At 32.2% G+C, this 27,230-nt stretch overlaps 1 protein-coding gene and 1 long non-coding RNA gene across 2 annotated transcripts in view; one reads left to right on the forward strand and one right to left on the reverse strand.

Moving 5' to 3' along the window:
• Positions 1–333: 333 nt before the first annotated feature.
• The window catches only part of LOC139490925 (T-complex protein 1 subunit theta-like), a 34,532-nt gene continuing 7,635 nt past the window's right edge, over positions 334–27,230 (forward strand). The window contains exons 1-8 of the mRNA XM_071278068.1: positions 334–479; positions 2,915–3,005; positions 3,335–3,546; positions 4,183–4,252; positions 5,319–5,447; positions 6,053–6,114; positions 9,808–9,945; positions 10,475–10,546. Of these exons, the coding sequence (XP_071134169.1) occupies positions 420–479; positions 2,915–3,005; positions 3,335–3,546; positions 4,183–4,252; positions 5,319–5,447; positions 6,053–6,114; positions 9,808–9,945; positions 10,475–10,546 (834 nt within the window). The 5' untranslated portion in view covers positions 334–419. The remainder of the gene's footprint in view (positions 480–2,914; positions 3,006–3,334; positions 3,547–4,182; positions 4,253–5,318; positions 5,448–6,052; positions 6,115–9,807; positions 9,946–10,474; positions 10,547–27,230) is intronic.
• LOC139490891 (uncharacterized) lies at positions 12,256–19,741 on the reverse strand. The gene is made up of 3 exons (XR_011656432.1): positions 19,586–19,741; positions 17,233–17,336; positions 12,256–12,337 (listed from the first exon to the last, which is right to left on the reverse strand). It is a non-coding gene; the product is annotated as an uncharacterized lncRNA (long non-coding RNA).

Here is a 27,230-nt window from a genome sequence, read left to right on the forward strand (position 1 = left end):
TGTCTGTCTGTCTGTCTGTCTGTCTGAGTTATGATCCTTAGACTTATAAAATTCACTTTTAAATAAATAATTAGTTTTTAGCACTTTTTTTTCGTCATGCTTGAATATAGATTCTTGTTATTTGAATATAGAAACTTGTTATTTGTTATATAATTGACACTCTGAATGACAAGTTATAGATTAAGTTTGAATTCTCTCACAATAAAATGAATTTTTAAACGGTAACGGACTATATGATTTGCAACTTCAAAGAATATTTCCGGATATTGGAATGATGAGATGGAATGGTCACACATTATTACTCATATTGACAACTCGGCTAGAATTATCGCACCAGATGACTTAGAAAGAATGAAATTAACACTTCCCTATAAAGTAACTAAAGCACTCTGGGAAGACAACACTCAACAGATTGAAACATGGCGATGCACGTTCCTAAGGCACCGGGCTTTGCCCAAATGTTAAAAGAAGGTGCTAAGGTGAATTTAAGTTTGACATGAAATTAAATGCATATTACATATAATTCTATCTGATACTCCGCGCTTGACTTTCAAACGTAACCCACACTAACAGTAATGATTACTGTAGGCAAACCCATGTGGTTTCCATGCTTCTTTTATTTAGAATGATCTGGAATGTTCTCATGATTAATCGAAAAAAAGAAATGATTTTAACATCTACCGCAAGGCCCTACAATAATAACTAAATTTAAAAGTTGCCATCAAAGTTCTTTGTCTAAATTGGAAGTCAAATATATACAAGTTGCAAAATTTAAAAAAAAAAGGGTGAGGGAGAGAATATTGTGTGTAGTGTATGGCAACGAAATCATTGACATCCATGTAATAAATTTTAGGTTATAATCTAATGAAAAGGTTAGAGGGCAATTCTCACATTTATTGCCACATAAGGAGGGCCAGTCATTCCCTACATAATATAAAATTTTCCAACAAAAGCCGAAAGGAGGGACCCCTTAAATTAATACATCTCCGGACAAGGTGCTTTAACACTATTCAGGAACATTTGTTGAATGATTTAATATGCTTTCACTATAAGAACTTGGTCCTGGTGAAATATGTCTGGGCGAACAAATATTACTAGTATAAAAAGTCCATGGTTACAGAATTTACTAGTATATTTAGTAATCATTATCTATGTCCCTAGACTAATTGTCCTAGGAAATCATGTCCTATAAAATCCTATGATAAATTCAATTACATAATATACAATGGAAATTTAAATGTTATGTTTAATATTGTTAAAAAGTTGTGTATCAATTTTTTTGATAAAATTTATGTCCCCAGACTAATTTTCCTAGGGAATCATGTCGATGTCATTAATATTCCTAGGTAAAAGTGTCCTTGTCCTATATTTTAAAAGGCAAATTTCATAAACAATAGAAACTCAATATTTATGTTTTAATATTATTAAAGAGTTATTCATTACCATTTAATAGAATTCATGTCCCAAGACTAACTTTCCTAGGAAATCATGTCCATGTCATTAATATTCCTAGGTAAAAATGTCTTTTATTTTAAATGGTAAATTTTAACATTTTTTTACAGTTGTGTATCAATATTTTAGTTAATTTAATGTTCCAGATTAATTTTCCAAGGACATCATGTCCAAGTCATAAACATGGTTATCACGTATATGTCCTTTATATTAATAGGAAAACATACTGAAACTTTCCAATCTCAAGAAAGAACATTTTTTTTTCATTTTGATTTTTTTTATAAAAATATAGTTTATCAAAAGTGTGGTCAATTTCGTAACTAATCCAGCGTAACATTTACAAGAAGTTTGTGCACCTGTGACAAATATCTGAGTTAAATAACAAAATTCTATTGAGTACATGAATCAGAATGTTGTCAATATAAAAGTTGTCAATAAAGATATCGTCCTTAGTGGATACTGTGAAACATGTTTTAGTGGCACCTTGGATGATTATCTTTGTTTCACAGTTTTCTTCCTGTCAATTTTTACAACTCTTTAACTGCAACCATTTCAGAACCCGCCAAAATTTTTCATTTACTTTGTTGCCTTTAAATCATGAAATTTTACACCCACTTTATACAGTATACATTTTGAAAATACAACAAAAGATGAAAAATAAAAGACAATGTTTTTTTTCTATCTTATTTGTTATTCTTATTGTTCTCGCATTACTATTCAAAATAAGAATAGTATAAGTACCCTAAGAAAATACAGAGATAATAATGTTGACTTTGTTTTCTGTAATACTGCTAATTGTATTCACCTAGTCACATGACCAAGTGTGACAAACATAATGTTACTAAAAGTAAATGACCTTGCTAAAATATAGTGCAGAAAATCCTGTCTTAAAAATAAGACAGAGAAACTATTGGGAAACACATTAACAGTCAGACAACTAAGTTGTTCATACTTATAGTATGTTAATTTCACAATATTTAAAATATTGAATTCTAAAACAGAAGCCCTGTCTTTCAACTACTTCAGAAAATGAAATTTAAACTTGGAATTATCAACTTACAGGACAGATGGCCAATTGAAATTACATTTCAATTAAAAATACAAAAAAAAAGAAACTTGGAAGAGTTCTCTAGGTACATGTATCAGTGTTCTAACCTAATACTAAAACTCTTTCAAACATACATGTATAAACATGTCCAAAGTGTTCTTAGACTATACCATATGAATATGCTTAAAAGTATCATGTAAATTCTTGTGACAAGGCTGAAACTGGAGTTAATTTATTTCCCATTGGTAATTCTTTGTTCAGATATGTATTACCTGTTATGTTTTGCCTTTGTATTACATGAACTTGTACAGTATGTAAAACTCCATTTCTTCAATAATTACACCATTTTAAAATTTCCATGCTGTTGAAGAAGAGAAGCAGTCTGTTTATTTATTTTTGATGTACTTTTTGCAGCACTACAGTGGGCTAGATGAAGCTGTTTACAGAAATATTGAAGCCTGCAAGGAACTAGCGGCAACTACTGCATCAGCTTATGGACCACTTGGTAAGTGTCAAAAGCAGGTTGTCTATAAGCTCCTTGGCCTATTAATTGATCTAAGTTTCTCTGAAGCACATATATGTTCTTGTATGGATAAATGATTGTTTGATGTTGACCTTTTAATACCTTAGAATGACAATTTATTTTTCTTACATGACCTTTAATATGATGGTTATTTGTTGAAATTAAATGTTTATGGTCAGGCATGTTTATCAGATACTATAAGCAATAGGTCAACTTTATTTGGTGTGTGGAATGATTGCTTCTAGAACACTGAAATTACACAAAGATTACAAACTAAATTTACATGATCATTTTTCAATTCTGCTTTTCAGGTCAGAATAAAATGGTCATCAACCACATAGAGAAGCTGTTTGTTACAAATGATGCTGCCACTATCTTACGTGAACTGGAAGTCCAGCATCCTGCTGCAAAGATGATTGTGTTGGCATGCCAACAGCAAGAACAGGAAGTTGGAGATGGAACCAATTTTGTCATGGTTTTCACTGGGGCTTTATTAGAACATGCTGAATCCTTACTCAGAATGGTAAATTGTGTAATTTCAATGAATTCTAGACTTCTTAAAAGTGATTATGTTAAGTTAATTGCAACTTTTTTTCATGATGGCTGACTGACTTTCAAACAAAATGTTCAAAAATTTACCAAAAAGTATTTGTTCATTTCACCAGATTCATGCACTTATGAGAGTTTCTTCCTTAGGGTCATCTCACTGGAGATGTTCCTCTCATTCTTGCCATTATTGACCAGCCATTCAGAAAAAAATCTTTCTCAATACAGATATTTTCTATTCATTATGTAAATTCTAACATTAGTAATCATCAAATAATTTAATTTTGGATGTAACAAGTCTTCTGAATGATTGGCGGAAAGTGTTTGTCTATCAAGTCATAGACATAATTTTGTCATGTATTTTCATGATTTAACCTCAAAAATGGAATTTATAAGTAAATTATAAGGAATGAGTGTTATCTTTTTTCTGTCTGTTCGAAATATCCTAAAAAATGTGGTGCACACTTTTAAAGAACATGCTTCAAGGGTTATTTAGTGAGCATCCCCATTTATGATGTTATTTCTCCATAGATAGCAAAAAATATTACAGTCATTCCTAAAATTATAAAAAAGTATGTAATTTATGATATATCAATGTTTGTTATCTTTGCAGGGTTTATCTGTTACTGAAGTCACAGAAGGTTATGAGTTAGCCTGTAAGAAAGCTTTAGACGTTCTTCCTAGTAAGTTTGTTAACAAATTGTCAACACAGCCATTTAAAAAATAAACAATGACCCTTTGTTTTGTGTTTGTATACTTTTTACCTCTGATTATTGATAAATATGAGTCTCATTCAGAGTAAAATATATGACCTTATAAGTTGCTGCCATCTGCAAGACATTTTCCTGAACTTTTTCATTTTTCTTTAAAGGGGCACTAGCTGCCAAATTCCTGTTCACCGATTTGACTCAAATTCTCATATTTTATTTATAACAATGTAAAACATTTTCCCAAACTATCAAAAGTATAAAATAAACAATTTACATGACATGGTCTCAATAAAATGTAGCTTCATTTCATGTGAATTTTAGCCAAGACACCATCTAATTAACTATGGAGTTGACCTTCTATGACCATATAAGCGATGTAAACATAAACATAGAAGTCTGTTAAATTTTGTATAATAGATAAAAAATTTATGTTTATCGTCGTTTTTACCTTTATAAGAATGATTTTGTGTTGATCGAATCAGTTAATCAAATTATTTACCTTTGTTTCACATTCAATGTTGACATTCTTTTCCTTTAAATAACCGTACATGGGCAATGCATGCTTTATTCTATCTCTTTCTACGGGGTGAAATTGGAGTTCACATGAATACGGATTTAATGAGGTCTTGCAAGTGAATAATTCATTAGCTTAATTTGACAAAATTGAACCATTTTAGCTGATAAAAGCAAATTATTATTTCACTATTTTACTTTCATTGATGATTGAACAAAAAAATTGATACTTTTGATTTTTTTGTATATCTTGTAGCTAGTGCCCCTTTAATGAAAAAAAAGCTTTATTGTATAATTTAAACCATTTTCACAGTTTATCAAGTCCAAGTAAGTATTAATACAAAAAGAGTTTACAAAGAAATGAAGAGTCACACAATCATAATTATCCAGTAATAATTTCAGAGTCTACAATCCTCATGTCAAATCACTTAGAGAAGGACTTTTTTCAGTTTATATACTTTTGATGATATTGATGTATATATTAGTAGTTAACAAGTTTATATGATGTTAATTATTTAATTTATAGGTTTAGTCTGTGATGAACTGAAGAATCTACGAAAGAAAGAAGATGTATTAAAGACTATACGAACATCAGTTATGAGTAAACAGTATGGAAATGAAGATTTTCTAGCTAATCTTATAACAGATGCTTGTAGTAAGTAATCAATTCAGCAGAAAATGGAAAAGAACAAAATGTTCAAGGTTATATTTTGTGGCATTCAATTTATATCGAAGCTTGCAAATAACCGTTTTTGTTTTAATTTGTATTTTCTGAAAACTGATGAGAAGTTTCTTAATGGATGCATGTATGGAGCAAAATTTGAGTAAAAAAGAAATTGTTTTAATCTACATATTGATGTTTATACCTCTCAGTATTTCAAATATACTTTTGATTGGACAAACATGATTATTTTTCTTCTTGTGATTTGTATACTCAACCAGTATTTGGCTCAAAAAAGGAAAATACAGATACATTACTATTTGTATACTCAACCAGTATTTGGCTCAAAAAAGGAAAATACAGATACATTACTATTTGTATACTCAACCAGTATTTGGCTCAAAAAAGGAAAATACAGATACATTACTATTTGTATACTCAACCAGTATTTGGCTCAAAAAAGGAAAATACAGATACATTACTATTTTTTTTCAAATCAAGCTGCTTCATATACTGATATTTCAGAAATATTTGCAATGTTTTAATTATTTTGAGAGAATACTGGAAAAGATTATAAAATATATTGTTTTGTATTTCAGTATCAATACTCTCAGGAAAAGCGACATTTAATGTAGATAACATCCGAGTTAGTAAGATTTTGGTAAGTATAACGGAAAGGACATTACAATTGCATTTTCTTGGATCTACAATTAAAATAGCTTGTAGTGTTTGCATTAAAGAACATGAGAGAACTATAAAATGTTGTAAGTAATAAACATCCTATAAACAATGTGGTAAATAATAAACATCCTATAAACAATGTGGTAAACATTCACATCAAATAAGACAAAATAAACCAAATATAACATAGTTCATGTTCCAATTCAAGTTAATATCTGTTTTTATGTAGCAAAACAATCAACACTCACAATGTTGCTTACTTAAACAGTGTATTCAAACATTTAGAAGTGATAAACTGCATGTATTGAGTTCTGGAAAGTTTGTGGTCCTAAGGTTTTGAACACCAAAATTTCCAAAAGACCGTCACAATTTCAGTATTTTGCAATAGAAATGATAGTGAATAAAAGCATATTTCCATCAAGTACCACCAGGAGAAAAAGAATTCTGCATGTATACCATGTTAAAAAGAAATGTAAATAGTGAGATATGGTAAACCTTATTTCACTACTTTACTAGTAAAATTACTGTATATGAAGATGAATAGAGTTTGCAATAGTGATTATACGACCGCAAAATTTGAAAAATTTTTCGTCGTATATTGCTATCACGTTGGCGTCGGCGTCGTCGTCGGCGTCGTTGTCGTCGTCGTCCTGCGTCCGAATACTTTTAGTTTTCGCACTCTAACTTTAGTAAAAGTGAATGGAAATCTATGAAATTTTAACACAAGGTTTATGACCACAAAAGGAAGGTTGGTATTGATTTTGGGAGTTTTTGGTCCCAACATTTTAGGAATTAGGGGCCAAAAAGGGCCCAAATAAGCATTTTCTTGGTTTTCGCACTATAACTTTAGTTTAAGTTAATAGAAATCTATGAAATTTTGACACAAGGTTTATGACCAGAAAAGAACGGTTGGGATTGATTTTGGGAGTTTTGGTTTCAACAGTTTAGGAATTAGGGGCCAAAAAAGGGCCCAAATTAGCATTATTCTTGGTTTTCGCACAATAACTTTAGTTTAAGTAAATAGAAATCAATGAAATTTAAACACAATGTTAATGACTACAAAAGGAAGGTTGGTATTGATTTTGGGAGTTTAGGTCCCAACAGTTTAGGAATTAGGGGCCAAAAAGGGACCCAAATAAGCATTTTTCTTGGTTTTCGCACCATAACGTTAGTATAAGTAAATAGAAATCTATGAAATTTAAACACAAGGTTTATGACCATAAAAGGAAGGTTGGTATTGATTTTGGGAGTTTTGGTCCCAACAGAATAAGGGGCCCAAAGGGTCCAAAATTAAACTTTGTTTGATTTCATCAAAATTGAATAATTGGGGTTCTTTGATATGCCGAATCTAACTGTCATGACTGTGTATGTAGATTCTTAACCTTTGGTCCCCTTTTCAAATTGGTCTACATTAAGGTCCAAAGGGTCCAAAATTAAACTTAGTTTGATTTTGACAAAAAATGAATCAGTTAGGTACTTTGATATGCTGAATCTAAAAATGTACTTAGATTCTTGATTATTGGCCCAGTTTTCAAGTTGGTCCAAATCGGGGTCCAAAATTAAACTTTGTTTGATTTCATCAAAAATTGAATAAATGGGGTTCTTTGATATACCGAATCTAACTGTGTATGTAGATTCTTCATTTTTGGTCCTGTTTTCAAATTGGTCTACACTAAAGTCCAAAGGGTCCAAAATTAAACTTAGTCTGATTTTAACAAAAATTGAAATCTTGGGGTTCTTTGATATGCTGAATCCAAAAATGTACTTAGATTTTTTATTATGGGCCCAGTTTTCAAGTTGGTCCAAATCAGGATCCAAAATTATTATATTAAGTATTGTGCAATAGCAAGTCTTTTCAATTGCACAGTATTGCGCAATGGCAAGAAATATCTAATTGCACAATATTGTGAAATAGCAAATTTTTTTTTAATTAGAGTTATCTTTCTTTGTCCAGAATAGTAAGCAAGAAATATCTAATTGCAAAATATTGTGCAATAGCAAGATTTTTTTTAGTTGGAGTTATCTTTCTTTGTCCAGAATCAACTTAAATCTTTGTTATATACAATATACAATGTATATTCACTTTTTACTACCAACTGATAAATTAAAATAATCTTTACCATTCAGTGATAACAAGCAGTTTTTTTACATCTTAATATTTTATGATGTATTTAAATGAGTAGTTATTGTTGCAAACTCCATTAGAAATTTTAATTGAGATTAGTTTTGGAATAAGGGAAAGGGGAATGTGATTAAAAAAATTGGGTTCAATTTTTCTCATTTGAAATTTCATAAATAAAAAAGAAAATTTCTTCAAACATTTTTTTGAGAGGATTAATATTCAACAACATAGTGAATTGCTCTAAGAGAAAACAAAAATTTTAAGTTCATTAGAACACATTCATTCTGTGTCAGAAACCTATGCTGTGTCAACTATTTAATCACAATCCAAATTTAGAGCTGAATCCAGCTTGAATGTTGTGTCCATACTTGCCCCAACTGTTCAGGGTTCAACCTCTGCGGTCGTATAAAGCTACGCCCTGCGGAGCATCTGGTTTTTTTTGTTACAATATTTAATGTATAGATAAAACATAAACTGAATTATTCTATTTTATTTAATTGTACATAATTTTAATGTATATTTGGTTAATTCTGACCTTCAAAATACACAATTTTGGTGTTATTACTAAAAGTTAGTATGGTCTAATCAACTTATAGTTTTAATTATTCTTGCATATCCATTGATTAAGGGAGGCCACTCCGTATTTTCTTTAACTTCTTATCTACCACAGGCGATCATACAGTTCACTACTACATACAGCTTATTAGTTAGCTACTGCAGCTGATTTGTAGGTTAACTACCAGAGATATTTTGCAGTGTGATAATTTTTACGGCGGTGCAATTAAATATGAAATTATTAAGCAATACTGTATAGAAATTAAAAATAAAAAATGCATTTAATTCACAATTGTTTGAATTTTTATATTTCTGATTTTGATCCAATTATGTACACTAATTAGGTCAATAAATATGTTGAAAAACAAAATTATTTGTCCAAATGTCGTTATCTAACTCCGGTTCCTCGCTTGCTATTTCCGATTAACTGATATCACTGCCAATTTAGAAGTAGCCTTCTAACTTCACTGCATTGTTTCAATCGCATTTTGCAAACAAAAACACGTGTTAAAAACAATGTATTTTAATGTAAACATATTAGCTTTCAATGGAAAGGAATACACAAGTTGAAAGTTTATTCATTTGTATAACTGAATTTGATTGGTTCATTTCGGGTTCCCCCTAGGTATTGTCCAATCTAAAGAGTTTTAACAGTGGTATATTTTACGGGAATATCCGTCAACACGACTGCGCATGCATTGTTTACAGCGGATAGATCAGTCACTGCGAATACACAGGTGATCTGGCAAGCAGATTTATCAGTCACTACGAACTAAACGGTGTTAATTACCGCGTATATATCTGTCAGTGGTAGATAAAGAGTTAAACCAAATCATACAATCACATATCTGATTTTGGCCTTTCCATTTAAACATACAACAGTGAAGGATAAAGAAAACTGATTGAAAAATATCATATATAAATTATGGTTTCCTGAATTTCTGTATTTGAATTTTAAAACTGGTATATTTATGAGTTTCTGTATTTGAATTTTAGGGCTGTGGTATCAATCAGTCTGAGGTGGTCCAAGGTATGGTATTTAAACGTTACGTTGAAGGTGATGTTACCAAGGCAACCAACTGTAAAGTGGCTGTGTATTCATGTCCATTAGATTCCCTACAAACAGAAACAAAGGTAAGAGTTCTACCTGTTCAACAACCTACCTTTATAACTGTTGATTATAGTCATAGAGTTTACTGCATGGCTGACAATTTGCCTACATGTAATTATCATGTACATTTCAATTGAACCAAAAAAATCTTCATTAGTTTTTAATCTCAATAGTGAGATGTTTTCACAGTTTGTTGCAATTGTTTTTATGCCCCACCTACGATAGTAGAGGGGCATTATGTTTTCTGGTCTGTGCGTCCGTTCGTCCGTCTGTCCCGCTTCAGGTTAAAGTTTTTGGTCGAGGTAGTTTTTGATGAAGTTGAAGTCCAATCGACTTCAAACTTGGTACACTTGTTCCCTATGATATGATCTTTTTAATTTTAATGCCAAATTAGAGATTTTACCCCAATTTCACGGTCCACTGAACATAGAAAATGATAGTGCGAGTGGGGCATTCGTGTACTGAGGACACATTCTTGTTTTTTTATATTTTTTATATTGAGACTTTACAAAAACATAACGAAATAGTTGTAATAAATTTATATTTTTGTAGGGAACAGTGATCATCAAATCTGCTGATGAATTAATGAACTACAGTAAAGGTGAAGAAAATCAAATAGAGGCAGTAAGTATGGTTATTCTCTTATCATCCTCAAGATTTTATAGTTAAACTTGGTCTTAGTATTTACTACTGGATGTTTGGCAATATATTCTAAAGATTTCTCAATGAATTCTCTTTATATTATTATACTTTCTGGTTTTGTGACGTCGTTAGTTTGATCCCTGGGAGAGACTTTGAAATATTGCATAAGCTGCTTCCTTACCATACACGATGTATTTGGAGTAACAACAAAGACTGTTTTGCGTTGATTTAGACAAGTGCGACATTTCTACCTTAGAGCTGTTACCTTGATGGGTAGCATTTTAGAAATCTGTGACAGTCTACACAGGCAAATTTTGTTCACGTAAATATCACGTGAAATTTTTCACGTGAGATTCACCTCAAACGAGCTTATACATGAAACTCACGTGAAATTTTTCACGTGAATCTGATGTGAAATTCACGTGAATTGAGATTTCACGTGAAATTCACGTGAAATTTTACATGTGAAATTCACGTGAATTGAGCCTTCACGTGAAACTCACGTGAACTTTTCACGTGAAATTAACGTGAATCGAGCTTCTTTTAAAAACAATGAAATTAAAGTGAATTCAGCCTCAATCACACAAATTTCACAGGGTTTGAGCTAATTTAACATTCTTCTTAGTCTTGACCATGTGTTCATACTTCCATCCTATTTCTACTTTCTTTGTTTCCAAATGTTTTTGGTCTTAAACGAAGAAAGCAATAAAATCATCACAGGTTATAAATAATATCCAGGGCACCTTAGTTCACTCCTAGAACTATTTTGGTTGTGTTGGAGTCTCAATCCTTATTTGTAAATGATTTATGGACTTTATAGATGTTTGCACTGATGTATATATCATTTCAGTTGATTTTTATTAAGTATGTATGAATAAGTCATATTGTGTGGTCATCAGTTTTGATACAAACCAATCACATAATATGGAAAAGTACCTGCACAAGATTTCAATTCTTTTTAAGAAGGTTTTAAAGAAGAAAAAACAGTTCACCTCGCAACATATGCATGTACCCATTTAAAGCCAGAAAGCGTTTCAGTGGTTGTATTAAATTTCATCTTAACTAAAAGAAAATATTCAAAAAATATGATGTTGATGGCTATTCTCGATTCATAGATCGTGGCATATCTTTAAGACACCGGTCTTTTGTTGAGGACTGCATGTTAGAACCTAAATGCCTTCAGGTGTTTTTGTTGTAGTATTCATTGCTGTCTGATTGATGTTTACCTCATATCTATTGTACTAATAAACTAAAATAGAAAGTTCTGTGAAATATAGCTGATATACAAATGTACCATATTGAAAGTCTCTCTGTAATTTACAATCATTTACTTCTTATTTCATATATGCAAAAATAGTTTGTTTTTTTCATTTTAACCCTGATCTTAAGGTTAATGCATTATAATGTTGATCTCAAAGCTTGGCTGCACAATAAGCTAAAAAAAATTGTTATTTCATTTTTTTATATAAAATTCATTTTAAAACATTTTCATTTTTTACTGTAACATGTATGTTGACACAATAATTTGAATTGTATTATAATTCTGAAAGTACTTGAGGTTGAAAAAATATACACAATAGTTAATTCCAGTTGGTTTACACTTCTTGAATACACCACTACTTTTACTCTGTTAATAATGTTTAAGACTCTTCTTCTGCATATAATTGCTTTTTGTTCCCAAGGATTCCTTCATCCTCCTAAGATGTTGCTCCAATAATAAAATCCTGTAATGCATACTTAGCAATCAGACTCTTGGAATACTTTCTACAGTTCCTGTAATATAACAAAATCAGCATGTTTGTATTTGTAGTCGAGCAAAAAAGATTACATCAATTTAACATGTTTAATCTCCAATGATTTATCAAACTTATAAAAGGAGATAACTGTATTGTATTTTAAGCTTTGACATGATCAATTGGTGATTTGATGGTGATTATTATTTACCCAGTTAACATAACCAATCATGACCCATAAACATGATAAAACAAATACTGTCAAGCAAATAATAATAAAGTCCAAGGTCAGAAAAACCAAGCCAGACAGACATGTGCACCTTGCAATCATTACCTACACCAAATATAGTTGATCTCTTAATTAATTATAGCTTGTATATAGTATACAACAAACAGACCAAAATATGAAACTTATTATTGACCAATGAACCATGAATATCAGGTCATGGTAAGATGAACCCTGCCCAGACAGACATGTACACTATACAATCAGTTGCAGACAAGACAACTAGAGGCTCTAAAGAGCCTGTGTCGCTCACCTTGGTATATGTGAATATTAAACAAAGGAAGCAGATGGATTCATGACAAAATTGTGTTTTGATGATGGTGATGTGTTTGTAAATCTTACTTTACTAAACAGTCTTGCTGCTTACAATTATCTCTATCTATAATGAATTGGCCCAGTAATATCAGTGGAAATGTTAATAAAAATTTACAAATTTTATGAAAATTGTTAAAAATTGACTATCAAGGAAAATAACTCCTAAGGGGGTCAATTGACCATTTCGGTCATGTTGACTTATTTGTAAATCTTACTTTGCTGAACATTATTGCTGTTTACAGTTTATCTTTATCTATAATAATATTCAAGATAATAACCAAAAACAGCAAAATTACCTATTCACGGGCAGCAACCCAACAACGGGTTGTCAGATTCATCTGAAAATTGTAGAGCAGATAGATATTGATCTGCTAAACAATTTAACCCCATGTCAGATTTGCTCTAAATGCTTTGGTTTTTGAGTTATAAGCCAAAAACTGCATTTTACCCCTATGTTCTATTTTTAGCCCATGGCCATCTTGGTTGGTTGAACGGGTCACACCACACATTTTTAAAACTAGATACCCCAAAGATGATTGTTGCCAAGTTTGGATTAATTTGTCCCAGTAGTTTCAGAGGAGAAGATTTTTGTAAAAGATAACTAAGATTTACGAAAAATTGTTAAAAATTGACTATAAAGGGCAATAACTCCTAAAGGGGTCAACTGACCATTTCGGTCATGTTGACTTATTTGTAAATCTTACTTTGCTGAACATTATTGCTGTTTACAGTTTATCTCTATCTATAATAATATTCAAAATAATAACTAAAAACAGCAAAATTTCCTTAAAATTACCAATTCAGGGGCAGCAACCCAACAACGGGTTGTCCGATTCATCTGAAAAGTTCAGGGCAGATAGATCTTGACCTGATAAACAATTATACCCCATATCAGATTTGCTCTAAATGCTTTGGTTTTTGAGTTATAAGCCAAAAACTGCATTTTACCCCTATGTTCTATTTTTAGCCCATGGCCATCTTGGTTGGTTGAACGGGTCACACCACACATTTTTAGCTCACCTGGCCCAAAGGGCCAAGTGAGCTTTTCTCAGCACTTGGCGTCCGGCGTCCGTCGTCTGTCGTCCGTCGTCCGTCGTCGTCTGGCGTCGTTAACTTTTACAAAAATCTTCTCCTCTGAAACTACTGGGCCAAATTTAACCAAACTTGGCCACAATCATCATTGGGGTATCTAGTTTAAAAAATGTGTCCGGTGACCCGGCCAACCAACCAAGATGGCCGCCATGGCTAAAAATAGAACATAGGGGTAAAATGCAGTTTTTGGCTTATAACTCAAAAACCAAAGCATTTAGAGCAAATCTGACATGGGGTAATATTGTTCATCAGGTCAAGATCTATCTGCCCTGAAATTTTCAGATGAATCGGACATTTCGTTGTTGGGTTGCTGCCCCTGAAATTGTAATTTTAAGGAAATTTTGCTGTTTTTGGTTATTATCTTGAATATTATTATAGATAGAGATAAACTGTAAACAGCAATAATGTTCAGCAAAGTAAGATCTACAAATAAGTCAACATGACCAAAATGGTCAGTTGACCACTTTAGGAGTTATTGCCCTTTATAGTCAATTTTTAACCATTTTTCGTAAATCTTAGTAATCTTTTAGAAAAATCTTCTCCTCTGAAACTACTGGGCTAAATTTAACCAAACTTGGCCATAATCATCATTGGGGTATCTAGTTTAAAAAATGTGTCCGGTGTCCCGCTCAACCAACCAAGATGGCCGCCATGGCTAAAAATAGAACATAGGGGTAAAATGCAGTTTTTGGCTTGTAACTCAAAAACCAAAGCATTTAGAGCAAATCTGACACGGGGGTAAAATTGTTCATCAGGTCAAGATCTAGCTGCCCTGAAATTTTCAGATGAATCGGACATTCTGTTGTTGGGTTGCTACCCCTGAAATGGTAATTTTAAGGAAATTTTGCTGTTTCTGGTTATTATCTTGAATATTATTATAGATAGAGATAAACTGTACACAGCAATAATGTTCAGCAAAGTAAGATCTACAAATAAGTTAACATGACCAAAATGGTCAGTTGACCACTTTAGGAGTTATTGCCCTTTATAGTCAATTTTTAACCATTTTTCGTAAATCTTAGTAATCTTTTACAAAAATCTTCTCCTCTGAAACTACTGGGCCAAATTTAACCAAACTTGGCCATAATCATCATTGGGGTATCTAGTTTAAAAAATGTGTCCGGTGACCCGGTCAACCAACCAAGATGGCCGCCATGGCTAAAAATAGAACATAGGGGTAAAATGCAGTTTTTGGCTTATAACTCAAAAACCAAAGCATTTAGAGCAAATCTGACATGGTTAAAATTGTTCATCAGGTCAAGATCTAGCTGCCCTGAAATTTTCAGATGAATCAGACATTCCGTTGTTGGGTTGCTGCCCCTGAAATGGTAATTTTAAGGAAATTTTGCTGTTTTTGGTTATTATCTTGAATATTATTATAGATAGAGATAAACTGTAAACAGCAATAATGTTCAGGAAAGTAAGATCTACAAATAAGTCATCATGACCAAAATGGTCAGTTGACCCCTTTAGGAGTTATTGCCCTTTATAGTCAATTTTTAACCATTTTTCGTAAATCTTAGTAATCTTTTACAAAAATCTTCTCCTCTGAAACTACTGGGCCAAATTTAACCAAACTTAGCCATAATCATCATTGGGGTATCTAGTTAAAAAAATGTGTCCGGTAATTCGGCCAACAAACCAAGATGGCCGCCATGGCTAAAAATAGAACATGGGGGTAAAATGCAGTTTTTGGCTTATAACTCAAAAACCAAAGCATTAAGAGCAAATCTGACAGGAAGTAAAATTGTTGATCAGGTCACGATCTATCTGCCCTGGAATTTTCAGATGAATCAGATAATCGGTTGTTAGGTTGCTGCCCCTGAATTGGTAATTTTGAGGAAATTTTGCTGTTTTTTTGTTATCTTGAATATTATTAAAGATAGAGATAAACTGTAAACAGCAATAATGTACAGCAAAGTAAGAACTAAAAATAATTCACTATGACCAAAATAGTCAATTAACCCCCTAAGGAGTTATTGCCCTTCATAGTCAATTTTTAACAATTTTCTTAAAATTTGAAGATTTTCAATAACATTTTCCACAGAAAGTACTGTTATAGATAGAGATAATTGTAAGCAGCAAGAATGTTTAGTAAAGTAAGATCTACAAACACATCACCATCACCAAAACACAATTTTGTCATGAATCCATCTGTGTCCATTGTTTAATATTCACATAGACCAAGGTGAGCGACACAGGCTCTTTAGAGCCTCTAGTTAAAACTAGATACCCCAAAGATGATTGTTGCCAAGTTTGGATTAATTTGTCCCAGTAGTTTCAGAGGAGAAGATTTTTGTAAAAGATAACTAAGATTTACGAAAAATTGTTAAAAATTGACTATAAAGGGCAATAACTCCTAAAGGGGTCAACTGACCATTTCGGTCATGTTGACTTATTTGTAAATCTTACTTTGCTGAACATTATTGCTGTTTACAGTTTATCTCTATCTATAATAATATTCAAAATAATAACTAAAAACAGCAAAATTTCCTTAAAATTACCAATTCAGGGGCAGCAACCCAACAACGGGTTGTCCGATTCATCTGAAAAGTTCAGGGCAGATAGATCTTGACCTGATAAACAATTATACCCCATATCAGATTTGCTCTAAATGCTTTGGTTTTTGAGTTATAAGCCAAAAACTGCATTTTACCCCTATGTTCTATTTTTAGCCGTGGCGGCCATCTTGGTTGGTTGACCGGGTCACGCCACACATTTTTTAAACTAGATACCCCAATGATGATTGTGGCCAAGTTTGGTTTAATTTGGCCCCGTAGTTTCAGAGGAGAAGATTTTTGTAAAAGCTAACGACGACGGACGACGACGACGGACGCCAAGTGATGGGAAAAGCTCACTTGGCCCTTTGGGCCAGGTGAGCTAAAAATGGCATGATACCAGTAATTGTTTAATCTTGGTCAAGCTCTTTTGATAATTTTCCTCAAACAACAAGTATAACACATGTATGGGAATATCAATATGAAATAAGAATTGAAATCCTAGGAAATACAGATAATAAAATTATATTCTCATAAATTTATATGGACTGAAAAATGGTAACTAAATGCCTAATTCCATACATGTATATAGCAGATTAACTTTACCATTGATCTGTTGATTGATAGTATTTTTTTTATTTTGTCAGTTTGAGTCGACTCCTTTTTAAATTTGCACAGGCATGACAGGATTCTGCATCTTTGTTAAATACCATTTTGACTACAAATACTGTAACAAATACATACCAGTTTAAGTTACATGTACTGTTGATCTAGGGTCTCCTCTACATGTATATCTAATCAATTCATTCATTTATTGTATAGCTTCACTTCCACTTACATCTTGGGAGCTACAAATATGTAATTCTTAAAATTTAAATTCCATTAACATGATTAATTATTATAAATATATAAGCCCTGAATCTGATAAATGTTTTCCAAATGAAAAAATAGGAATACAACTGAAAATTCATTTACCTTAGATATATGTCAAATTCACACAACCAACTGTTGTAAACAATATTTGCCAAGAGCAGTGAATCGGATAATTAGGTCAGACACTCACAGAAATTTTTAGATTTTTTGGTTGACATACAGACATAATAGAGAAAAAAATCAAATTTCTCTTTCTGTCAGACAAACCCTAGTCAGTTTGGCACAGACTGTAACGTTAACAGAGAAAACAATTGATTTTTTTTTTACAACCAATAAGTGAACATCACTAGAAAAATAACTAGTACTAGTTTTCTAGATTGAACTGTTGCACATTTTGTCAGGATCATTAACAGCTGTATTGTTCTGTTCATTGTTGAAGGTCATAATAAAAGTGGCCTAAAAGTGCTTGCATCCCCTTCATGTTGAACGTGGCTGATCATGATCATTTTCTTATTGGCAATCCTACCACATCTCCTTATTTTTAATTTACTAAAAATTTTCAATCTTCAACAATTAAATTCTAGTCATATACAAAAAAAATGTACATCTCTACTTTTGCATAGACTGCTAGGTACTATTTCTGAGACTGTACCAAAAATATGTATTACTGGAAATCCACTTTTAATATTCAGTACTATTTTGTAACTTTAAAATTATTGTAATTTTAGGTACTGTATTTTTTTACTAAAATAATTGGTATAGAAATAATAAAATTTGGTATAGAAATAATACCCACATGTACAGTGATCACAATATTCCATGTTGGAAAATCATAACTTTAAGAAATTTGAAATAGACAAGTACTGTACTGTAAAATACATGTACAGAATATCCAGTACTATAATTTTTTAGAACAGAAATAGTACCTGCAAAAATAGCAGTGAACATGTACATGTACATTGTATATACCTGTAATCAATTAAAGGTGATCTGATCAGCACTATGAAGCAATGTCATTAATATTCAAAACACTGCCATTATCAGAAATCAAATTAATCTAAACTCCAATGACATTCTATATATATGTGCTAAACACTCAAAACTTTTTTAATACCACAATCTGACAGAATTCATAGATATACATGTACACAATCATCATTAAGTATAAAAAAGAAGATGTGGTATGATTGCCAATGAGACAACTGTCCACAAGAGACCAAAATGACACAGACATTAACAACTATAGGTCACCATACAGCCTTCACAAATGTGCAAAGCCCATACTTAATAGTCAGCATACAAGGTAACTAGAGGCTCTTAAGAGCCTGTGTCGCTCACCTTGGTCTATGTGCATATTAAACAAAGGACACAGATGGATTGATGACAAAATTGTGTTTTGGTGATTGTAATGTGTTTGTAGATCTTACTTTACTGAACATTCTTGCTACTTACAATTTTCTCTATTCATAATAAACTTGGCCCTTTAGCAATGTTTAGTTACAGAGGAAAATATTTTAAAAAAATTTACACAAGTTTACCAAGTTAATGTAAATTGTTAAAAATTGACTATAAAGGGCAATAACTCCTTAAGGAGTCAATTGATGGTCATTTTTGTCATGTTGACTTATTTGTATATCTTACTTTGCTGAAAATTATTGCTGTTTACAGTTTATCACTATATACTAGATATCAGCCAAAATCTACATTTTACCCCCATGTTCTATTTTTAGCCATGGCGGCCATCTTGGTTGGTTGGCTGGGTCATTGGGCACATTTTTTAAACTAGATACTCCAATGATAATTGTGGCCAAGTTTGGTTAAATTTGGCCCAGTAGTTTCAGAGGAGAAGATTTTTGTAAAGTTTATAGACGACGGACGCCAAGTGATGAGAAAAGCTCACTTTTTGTTGGATGCTGCATCATAATTATTACAAGTTAAATGAATGCAAGTCATTAAGTACACATATGTAGTTACTACACAGCTACTTTTGCATAGGTACTAATTAAAGTAAATTTCCAGTACTACATATTTTAGTACAGAAATAGTACCTATGCAAAGGTAGGTGTGTAGTACATAATATTTGAAGATAAAATAAAGGATAATCTAATTATTATCAGTCTCTGGTCAGAAATGAAGCCACACAACAGTGAAATGTAAGTCTCAGAGATGCACATACAATCATTGTATATACATTTGTACATGTATGATAAAGATTAATACTTACCATTGGCTGTCAACATACATTTTATGTACATATAAAAATGGACTGTCAGGCATGGAATCATTTGACACTGCATATATAGGTTCCTTCATTCCAGTAGCAGTCATTATCTATGGTCAACTCCTCTGTCCATTCCTTGTTATATATTGCTGAAAGGGAGAAAACAGTATTTAGCATGTGGACACAATACTATTCAAAGAGTTTTGCAAACAATTAGCTTGTAATATCCATGAATTTCTTTCTATTTGTATTAGACTTGGAATTGTACTACATGTAATTATCTACATGTATCAAATATCATGAGCCTGTGTCGAGCCTGTGTCGCTCACCTGTCTTCACTGTTGTTTTAAAAATCACAATTAATAGCATTAGATACCCTTTTAATGATTGAGGCAAAGTTTGATTAAATTTGGCACAATAACTAAAAGCAGGTCATCCCATTCATTGTCACGATTGTTGTCTTACAATAGTAACTGAAGACCCTCCCCCGTTTTGTCATTATTAAATTAGTTTTCAAATTGTTACCATTTGAAATTGATTTTTATACAATTTTCCCTTACACTTCAATAATAAACCCCTTTCATCTTATATTTTTACCACTTTGGTATCGAACCTTGAGGCTCAATTTCATAAGACTCGGACTTCTCTTGAACTGAATTTTAATGTGTGTATTGTTATGCGTTTACTTTTCTACATTGGCTAGAGGTATAGGGGGAGGGTTGAGATCTCACAAACATGTTTTACCCCGCTGCATTTTTGCGCTTGTCCCAAGTCAGGAGCCTCTGGCCTTTGTTAGTCTTGTATTATTTTAATTTTAGTTTCTTGTGTACAATTTGGAAATTAGTATGGCGTTCATTATCACTGAACTAGTATATATTTGTTTAGGGGCCAGCTGAAGGACGCCTCCGGGTGCGGGAATTTCTCACTACATTGAAGACCTGTTGGTGACCTTCTGCTGTTGTTTTTTTCTATGGTCGTGTTGTTGTCTCTTTGGCACATTCCCCATTTCCATTCTCAATTTTATGTAACCCCAAAAAAATAAATAAACTGATTATTTGCATGAACTTAGTACATAGCTCTGCAAAAATAAAACATCTCAAGTTATTTTTTCTGAACAGAATATTTAGAGCTTCATTTGTAAACTTGTTACTGCTTGTCATAATCTAAAATAAAAATATCTATTATAAGGGTGAGGGTTCGCCTATGATGTTTAACCCTCCCCCCTCCCACTTTCTGTATATGAATGTGCCAGTCCCAGGTCAGGAGCCTGTAATTCAGTGGTTCTTCTTTGTTGCTTTGTTTGTTACATAATGATATTTATTTTTTGTTCATTTTTTTGTTTATTAATTCAGCCATTAGTTTTCTTGTTTTAATTTTTTACATGTACATTTGTGATTTTGGGACCTCCCATCAGGGTTGGCAAAAACCCGGGTTTTATGAGTATTGCCCAGGCCAGTGGGAAATACTGGGAAAACCCGGGTTTTACTGGGTAATACTGGGCAATACTTGGTAATATAGAATACTGGCCTGAATTTTAAAGAGGATTCATTTACAACATGATTTATAAAACACAAATGCAATACATTTAAGATATATATCATGTATATAAACCTATTTTTATTTATAACTACATGTACGTTTACTTGTTTGAGAGTCCTATAAGACATACATGTACAAGTGTATACTATACATTTGAGAAAGAATTAATTAACAACTCTGAGATTTTTGTTTTCAACTATACATGTATATAGATAATATAAAGAATTGACCAATTACATGTAATAATGTACATAACTAATTAATAAGACAAGTAATTATTCAGATAAGAACAAAGATATGTTTACATATTATAACAATAATCAGCCTTTTCATTTCTATAAGAGTTAATGACAAGACCCTGTAGGGTGTTTATTTAGCAATCATGATTGCATAAAATATACATGTATAGCAATTTAATTTACAATCCACATAAACACTACAATAAAATGTTTAGATTATTGAAACAATGCTTGGAAATCAAATTAACAAAGAATCCTAAAATGTGTTAGTCTTGTGTTTTGCCTACATGAAAGTTAAGTAGAGAAGAGAATGAAATTGAATTTTTTAAATGACTCTCAATGGTTATCTGTATAAAATGTATATATTTAGCTATAATACTATGAAAATACAACAAGTCTTTACTATTTATTGTTGAAAAAGCTTGAAAAATCATATTGTCCAGTATTGCCCAGTATTACCCATTTTTGGGAGTATTGCCCAGCCCAGGAATACCCGGGTTTTCCCGCCCCAGTAAAACCCGGGCGGGTTATACTTTGCCAACCCTGCCTCCCATACATGTAAATGTAGCTGAGTATGTGATATTGGCTTTGCTTATTGTTGAAGGCTGTACAGTGACCTTAAGCTGTTACTTTCTGTGTCATTTGGTGTCTTGTGGAGAGTTGTCTCATTGACAGTCAATTCCACATCTTTTTTATATTGTATCATCTTGTTGTAGTTATCATGGTTATTGATTCATACCATTTTGCCAGTTCAAGACTTAAAAAAATGTATGGGAACATTTCCCTCCCCAAACTGGAAATCCCCTGTCCATTGTGGTAGTTTTCTATAAATTGTTATCCAAATACGTTTGATTAAGAGAAATCAACACAATTGTTTTCCTTATGATATGACGTTAAATGGTATCTAATGTAAAAAGTGAGGTACAGCCACCTGCAGAATAAGAGTGTACGCAAGATTAGGTATTTGTGCTGGATTTCAGTTACTGCTAGCAAGTCTTGAAACTTGTCATTGATTGTCCTGTGTCATGTACAAATGTATGTGATATTAAACTGCACGTGTTTTGTTATCTATATATATGACTTTGAGTTAACCATAGATAAGATACATGTAGTACAACATGTACAATGTAGTATCGGTTTGAATCGTAAACAAATACTAGAACACACCAGCGAAATCGCGGGCATTCAGAGCGTAGTTTATAGTATGTAAAGTGTTGTTGGAAGAATTATGTAAAATATTGAATGACTGGAGAATTTCAGCAAAAGTATCATAAGTCAAAGATTATTGGGGACAGGAAAATGTGGGGTTTTTTTTATCCCTCCTCCTTTATTTCCAAAATTCCCAATTTTGGTTTTCTATCAATTTCAATATGAACATAATACATTTATTGGGGAATTTCAGCAAAAGTATCATAAGTCATAGGTTATTGGGGACAGGAAAATGTTTTTTTGTATCCCTCCTCCTTTATTTCCAAAATTCCCAATTTTTGGTTTTCTATCAATTTCAATATGAACATAATACATTGAGTATGTTATGAACATTTAAGTAAGGATCCTGTAATTCAGTGGTTGTAGTTTCTTTATGTGTTACATATTTGTATTTCGTTCATTTTTTGTACATCAATAAGGCCGCTAGTTTTCTGGTTCGGATTGTGTTACCTTGTCAGTTCAGGGCCTTTTAAAGCTGATTATGCGGTATGGGCTTTGCTCATTGTTGAAGGTCGTACGGTGAACTATAGTTGTTAATTTCTGTGTTATTTTGGTCTCTTGTGGAGAGTTGTCTCAACATGGCTATCATACCACATCTTATTTTTTTGTAATCAATGAATTTTGTAAAAGATTTAATAACTGGAGAATTTCAGAAAAGGTATCAAAAGTTCACATGAATAATTTTAGCGCTGATATAAATCTGCATATTATGAACATTCATTACTATATAAATATAGTGTATTTACTTTCAATTTTAAGTTTACTAATCGATCCATGGTGTTCATTGATATAGTATACAGACCCTCTCTATATGTTATGAACATTTAAGTAAGGAGCCTGTAATTCAGTGGTTGTAGTTTGTTTATGTGTTACATATTTGTATTTCGTTCATTTTTTGTACATCAATAAGGCCGCTAGTTTTCTGGTTCGGATTGTGTTACCTTGTCAGTTCAGGGCCTTTTAAAGCTGATTATGCGGTATGGGCTTTGCTCATTGTTGAAGGTCGTACGGTGAACTATAGTTGTTAATTTCTGTGTTATTTTGGTCTCTTGTGGAGAGTTGTCTCAACATGGCTATCATACCACATCTTCTTTTTTTGTAATCAATGAATTTTGTAAAAGATTTAATAACTGGAGAATTTCAGAAAAGGTATCAAAAGTTCACATGAATAATTTTAGCGCTGATATAAATCCGCATATTATGAACACTCATTACTATATAAATATAGTGTATTTACTTTCAATTTTAAGTTTACTAATCGATCCATGGTGTTCATTGATATAGTATACAGACCCTCTCTATATGTTATGAACATTTAAGTAAGGAGCCTGTAATTCAGTGGTTCTCGTTTGTTTATGTGTTACATATTTGTGGTTCGTTCATTTTTTGTACATCAATAAGGCCGCTAGTTTTCTGGTTTGGATTGTGTTACCTTGTCAGTTCAGGGCCTTTTAAAGCTGATTATGCGGTATGGGCTTTGCTCATTGTTGAAGGTCGTACGGTGAACTATAGTTGTTAATTTCTGTATCATTTTGGTCCCTTGTGGAGAGTTGTCTCAACATGGCTATCATACCACATCTTCTTTTTTTGTAATCAATGAATTTTGAAAAAGATTTAATAACTGGAGAATTTCAGAAAAAGTATCAAAAGTTCACATGAATAATTTTAGCGCTTAGGGAGCTACCATTTGATTTTTAGGGGGGGGGGGGGGGGGGGGGGCTAGGATGAAATTTGAAAAAAATAGGCAGGACAGGAGTTTTGAGTAAAAAAAAAAAAGGCAGGATGTGACACTTGCAAAAAAAAAAGGCAGGACGACAATTTTGGTAAAAAAAAGTCAGGATAAACTAAAAAAAAAAAAGGCAGGACCGAACAGAGTGAAAAATAAAAAGGCAGGACAGAGATTACAGCTAAAAAAAATTCAGGACAAAATTTTTCATCCTAGCCGTGGATAGTAAACTTGAAAATGATAGCAGATAGAATTCTTAATATACAGTATACAGAAAAAACGCAAACCGGAAGTCTAATCAGACTTAAAATTTCGTCCAATGACGGGACAATATCCGGATGCCTTTTTTCTCGTTTTTCTCCCAAAATAACTCAATCTGAATAATCATATGAATGGATGACAAATGCTACTATGCACTGTACCTATAGGACACAGAGGCGTGTTGATTAATTTATTGTGGAAAGAAGAGGAGCGACACCAAAAATGAGGTCTTCTCGTTTAATAGTATAGATTCTTCTTGTCGCTAATTAGTGAGACTGTAAATTACGTTTTGTTTTGATAAACTGGTATCGAGATCGTTCGCCCTGATTTCATGTTCGCCCTAGGTTCGTTCGCACTGAGTTTGTTCGCCCTGATAGTCCGTTCGCCCTATATATATTTATGATATGTATATGTTACATCAATGGACGAAATATATTATATATATTTAAATTTATCTATATCTATTAAAAGTTAAAAGTATTCCTCAATACCTTGAAGTCACAATATCTTGTAGTCCTGAAATGCACTGAAACTTATAACCTAGTATAGCAGCTAGACAAGTTAACATGATACATCGTAAATATTCGGCGAAGTTGTAGACCGACTTCAACACATTCAATTCTATACACACAACGCAACACTATACTAAAAAATAAAATCAGGGCGAACAGACTCGGGGCAAACAGGTATTAGGGCGAACCAGAATCAGGGCGGACGGACCCGGATTCTGATAAACTAGTCAAAAATGAGTAAAAACAATGATGTACATTTTTTGTACATACAATGTATACGAATTGTAAAACATGAAAAGTATTTTGATAAAATTGAGAATAGAAATGTGGAATGATGTCAAAGAGACAACAAACAGACAGTTTATTTATTATATATGTCTCTGTTATAATACTGCATGAATTGTAACAGTAAACAAATATCAATAAAGATATTAAAGTACTTAAACAAAATTAAAGGGAAAATATTTTTTTTGTTTGCAGCAATACACATATTCGCCGAATTTTTCAACATTCTTTGCCATACTCTGTTCAAATAATAAACATTATGCAAGTAGACAACATATAAAAAAAAATCAGGGCGAATCGATCATGGGCAAACAGGTACTTGGGCGAACGTGAATCATGTCGAACGGACACTACATGTACTGATGTATTGATGCAAGTCACTATCAGACCAAACTCGAAGATGAAAACATTCAGTCATTGCAGATTTCTGTTTATTCCTGCACTATTTAATCATTTGTTTGTGTTACCTGTAGTATATCCTCGAGTATTTATTACTATTCATAGCTCCTTGATATTGGTTGTCTTGTTAAATTAGCTAAAACAAGTACTATTGTTGTTGACAATCGGCTGCGTCCTTCTCTTTAAAACGCGTCTTAATCTGTATCTTTCAAGCGTTTAAAAAAATCCGAATCCGGACTAGAGATTGGCGGATATTTTGCTGATGGTCAAAGCATTTCTCCATATAAAAAAAAGGTATCCCCATTCTTTTAATATATACTATACAAATTCTTGGAGCATATAAATAATTATTTTGTTTATAAGCATCCTTTACAAAGGAGCACCTCCACATGGAGCCAGGACAACCCTTAAAACCCTTTAATTTATAAAATATAACTTATTTAACTATAATTTCAATTAATGACTAAGGGACTGTTATATTAGTTAGCATAATTACAGATTATAACTGTGATTTCATTATGTAAAATAATATATATAAAGATAAATGTTTAACTTTAATTCAATGAGAAATAACCCAGCCTTGTCTAATTAGCAATTCATTTACCACACATTTAGCTTTCAAATACAAGGGCAGATCCAGAAATTTTCATAAGTGGGGGACCACTGACTGCCTAAGAGGGGGCCCGCCCAAGACACGCTTCATTGATTCCCTATATAAGCAACCAATGGGACCCTCCCCCCCCCCCTAAATCCGCCTCTGAAATAATATGTTACTGTCAGTCAATTATTAGTTTTCATAACATACATAAAACTTAGAATGGAAAACAATTGTCAAAGAGAAAACAACCTGTCCAAATAGAAGACAATAAACAGTCTACTAATCCATCTAAGACACTATGTATATTAAAGACCATAAATTTATTCATTATAAATAAAGTTTAAAAGATAAATAAAAATTTGAAATCAGTTCTAAAGCAGATTTTATGGGAAAAAGGGGGGGATTTACCACATTCCCACGGTACCTTTTCTTTTTACAAGTCTTCTCACTTTATCAATATCCTGGACCCATATCTGTCAATTATTGCAACTTTATTTACTTCGCCTTTTTTTCTGTAACTATTTTCCTACATTGATTGGAAAACAATTCCCATAAAAATGAGGACACTCAAAATTTTACATTAACCTTTTTCCAGAGTTAATAAGGACAATCCTAAATAAACTATTTAAAATATACCTAATATTTAAAATACCAAAAATTATAAAAACTAAATAAAGATAAAGCTTTTTACATGTTTTAGTTTAAATTTTCCCAATTAATTGACAAACCCGGACAACTAATCAACTCTTAATGAAAATTGAGAAATCTTTTACAGTATAAAAAACAGTATGGAATATTTGTAAAGTGTACAATTTAAACAAATAAATTGCTATCTAGTCAATACACATATAATCCCTGATATAATATTTTACTTCCTTAA

Source organism: Mytilus edulis, chromosome 10, assembly GCF_963676685.1.
Source record: "Mytilus edulis chromosome 10, xbMytEdul2.2, whole genome shotgun sequence".
Classification (NCBI taxonomy): domain Eukaryota; kingdom Metazoa; phylum Mollusca; class Bivalvia; order Mytilida; family Mytilidae; genus Mytilus; species Mytilus edulis.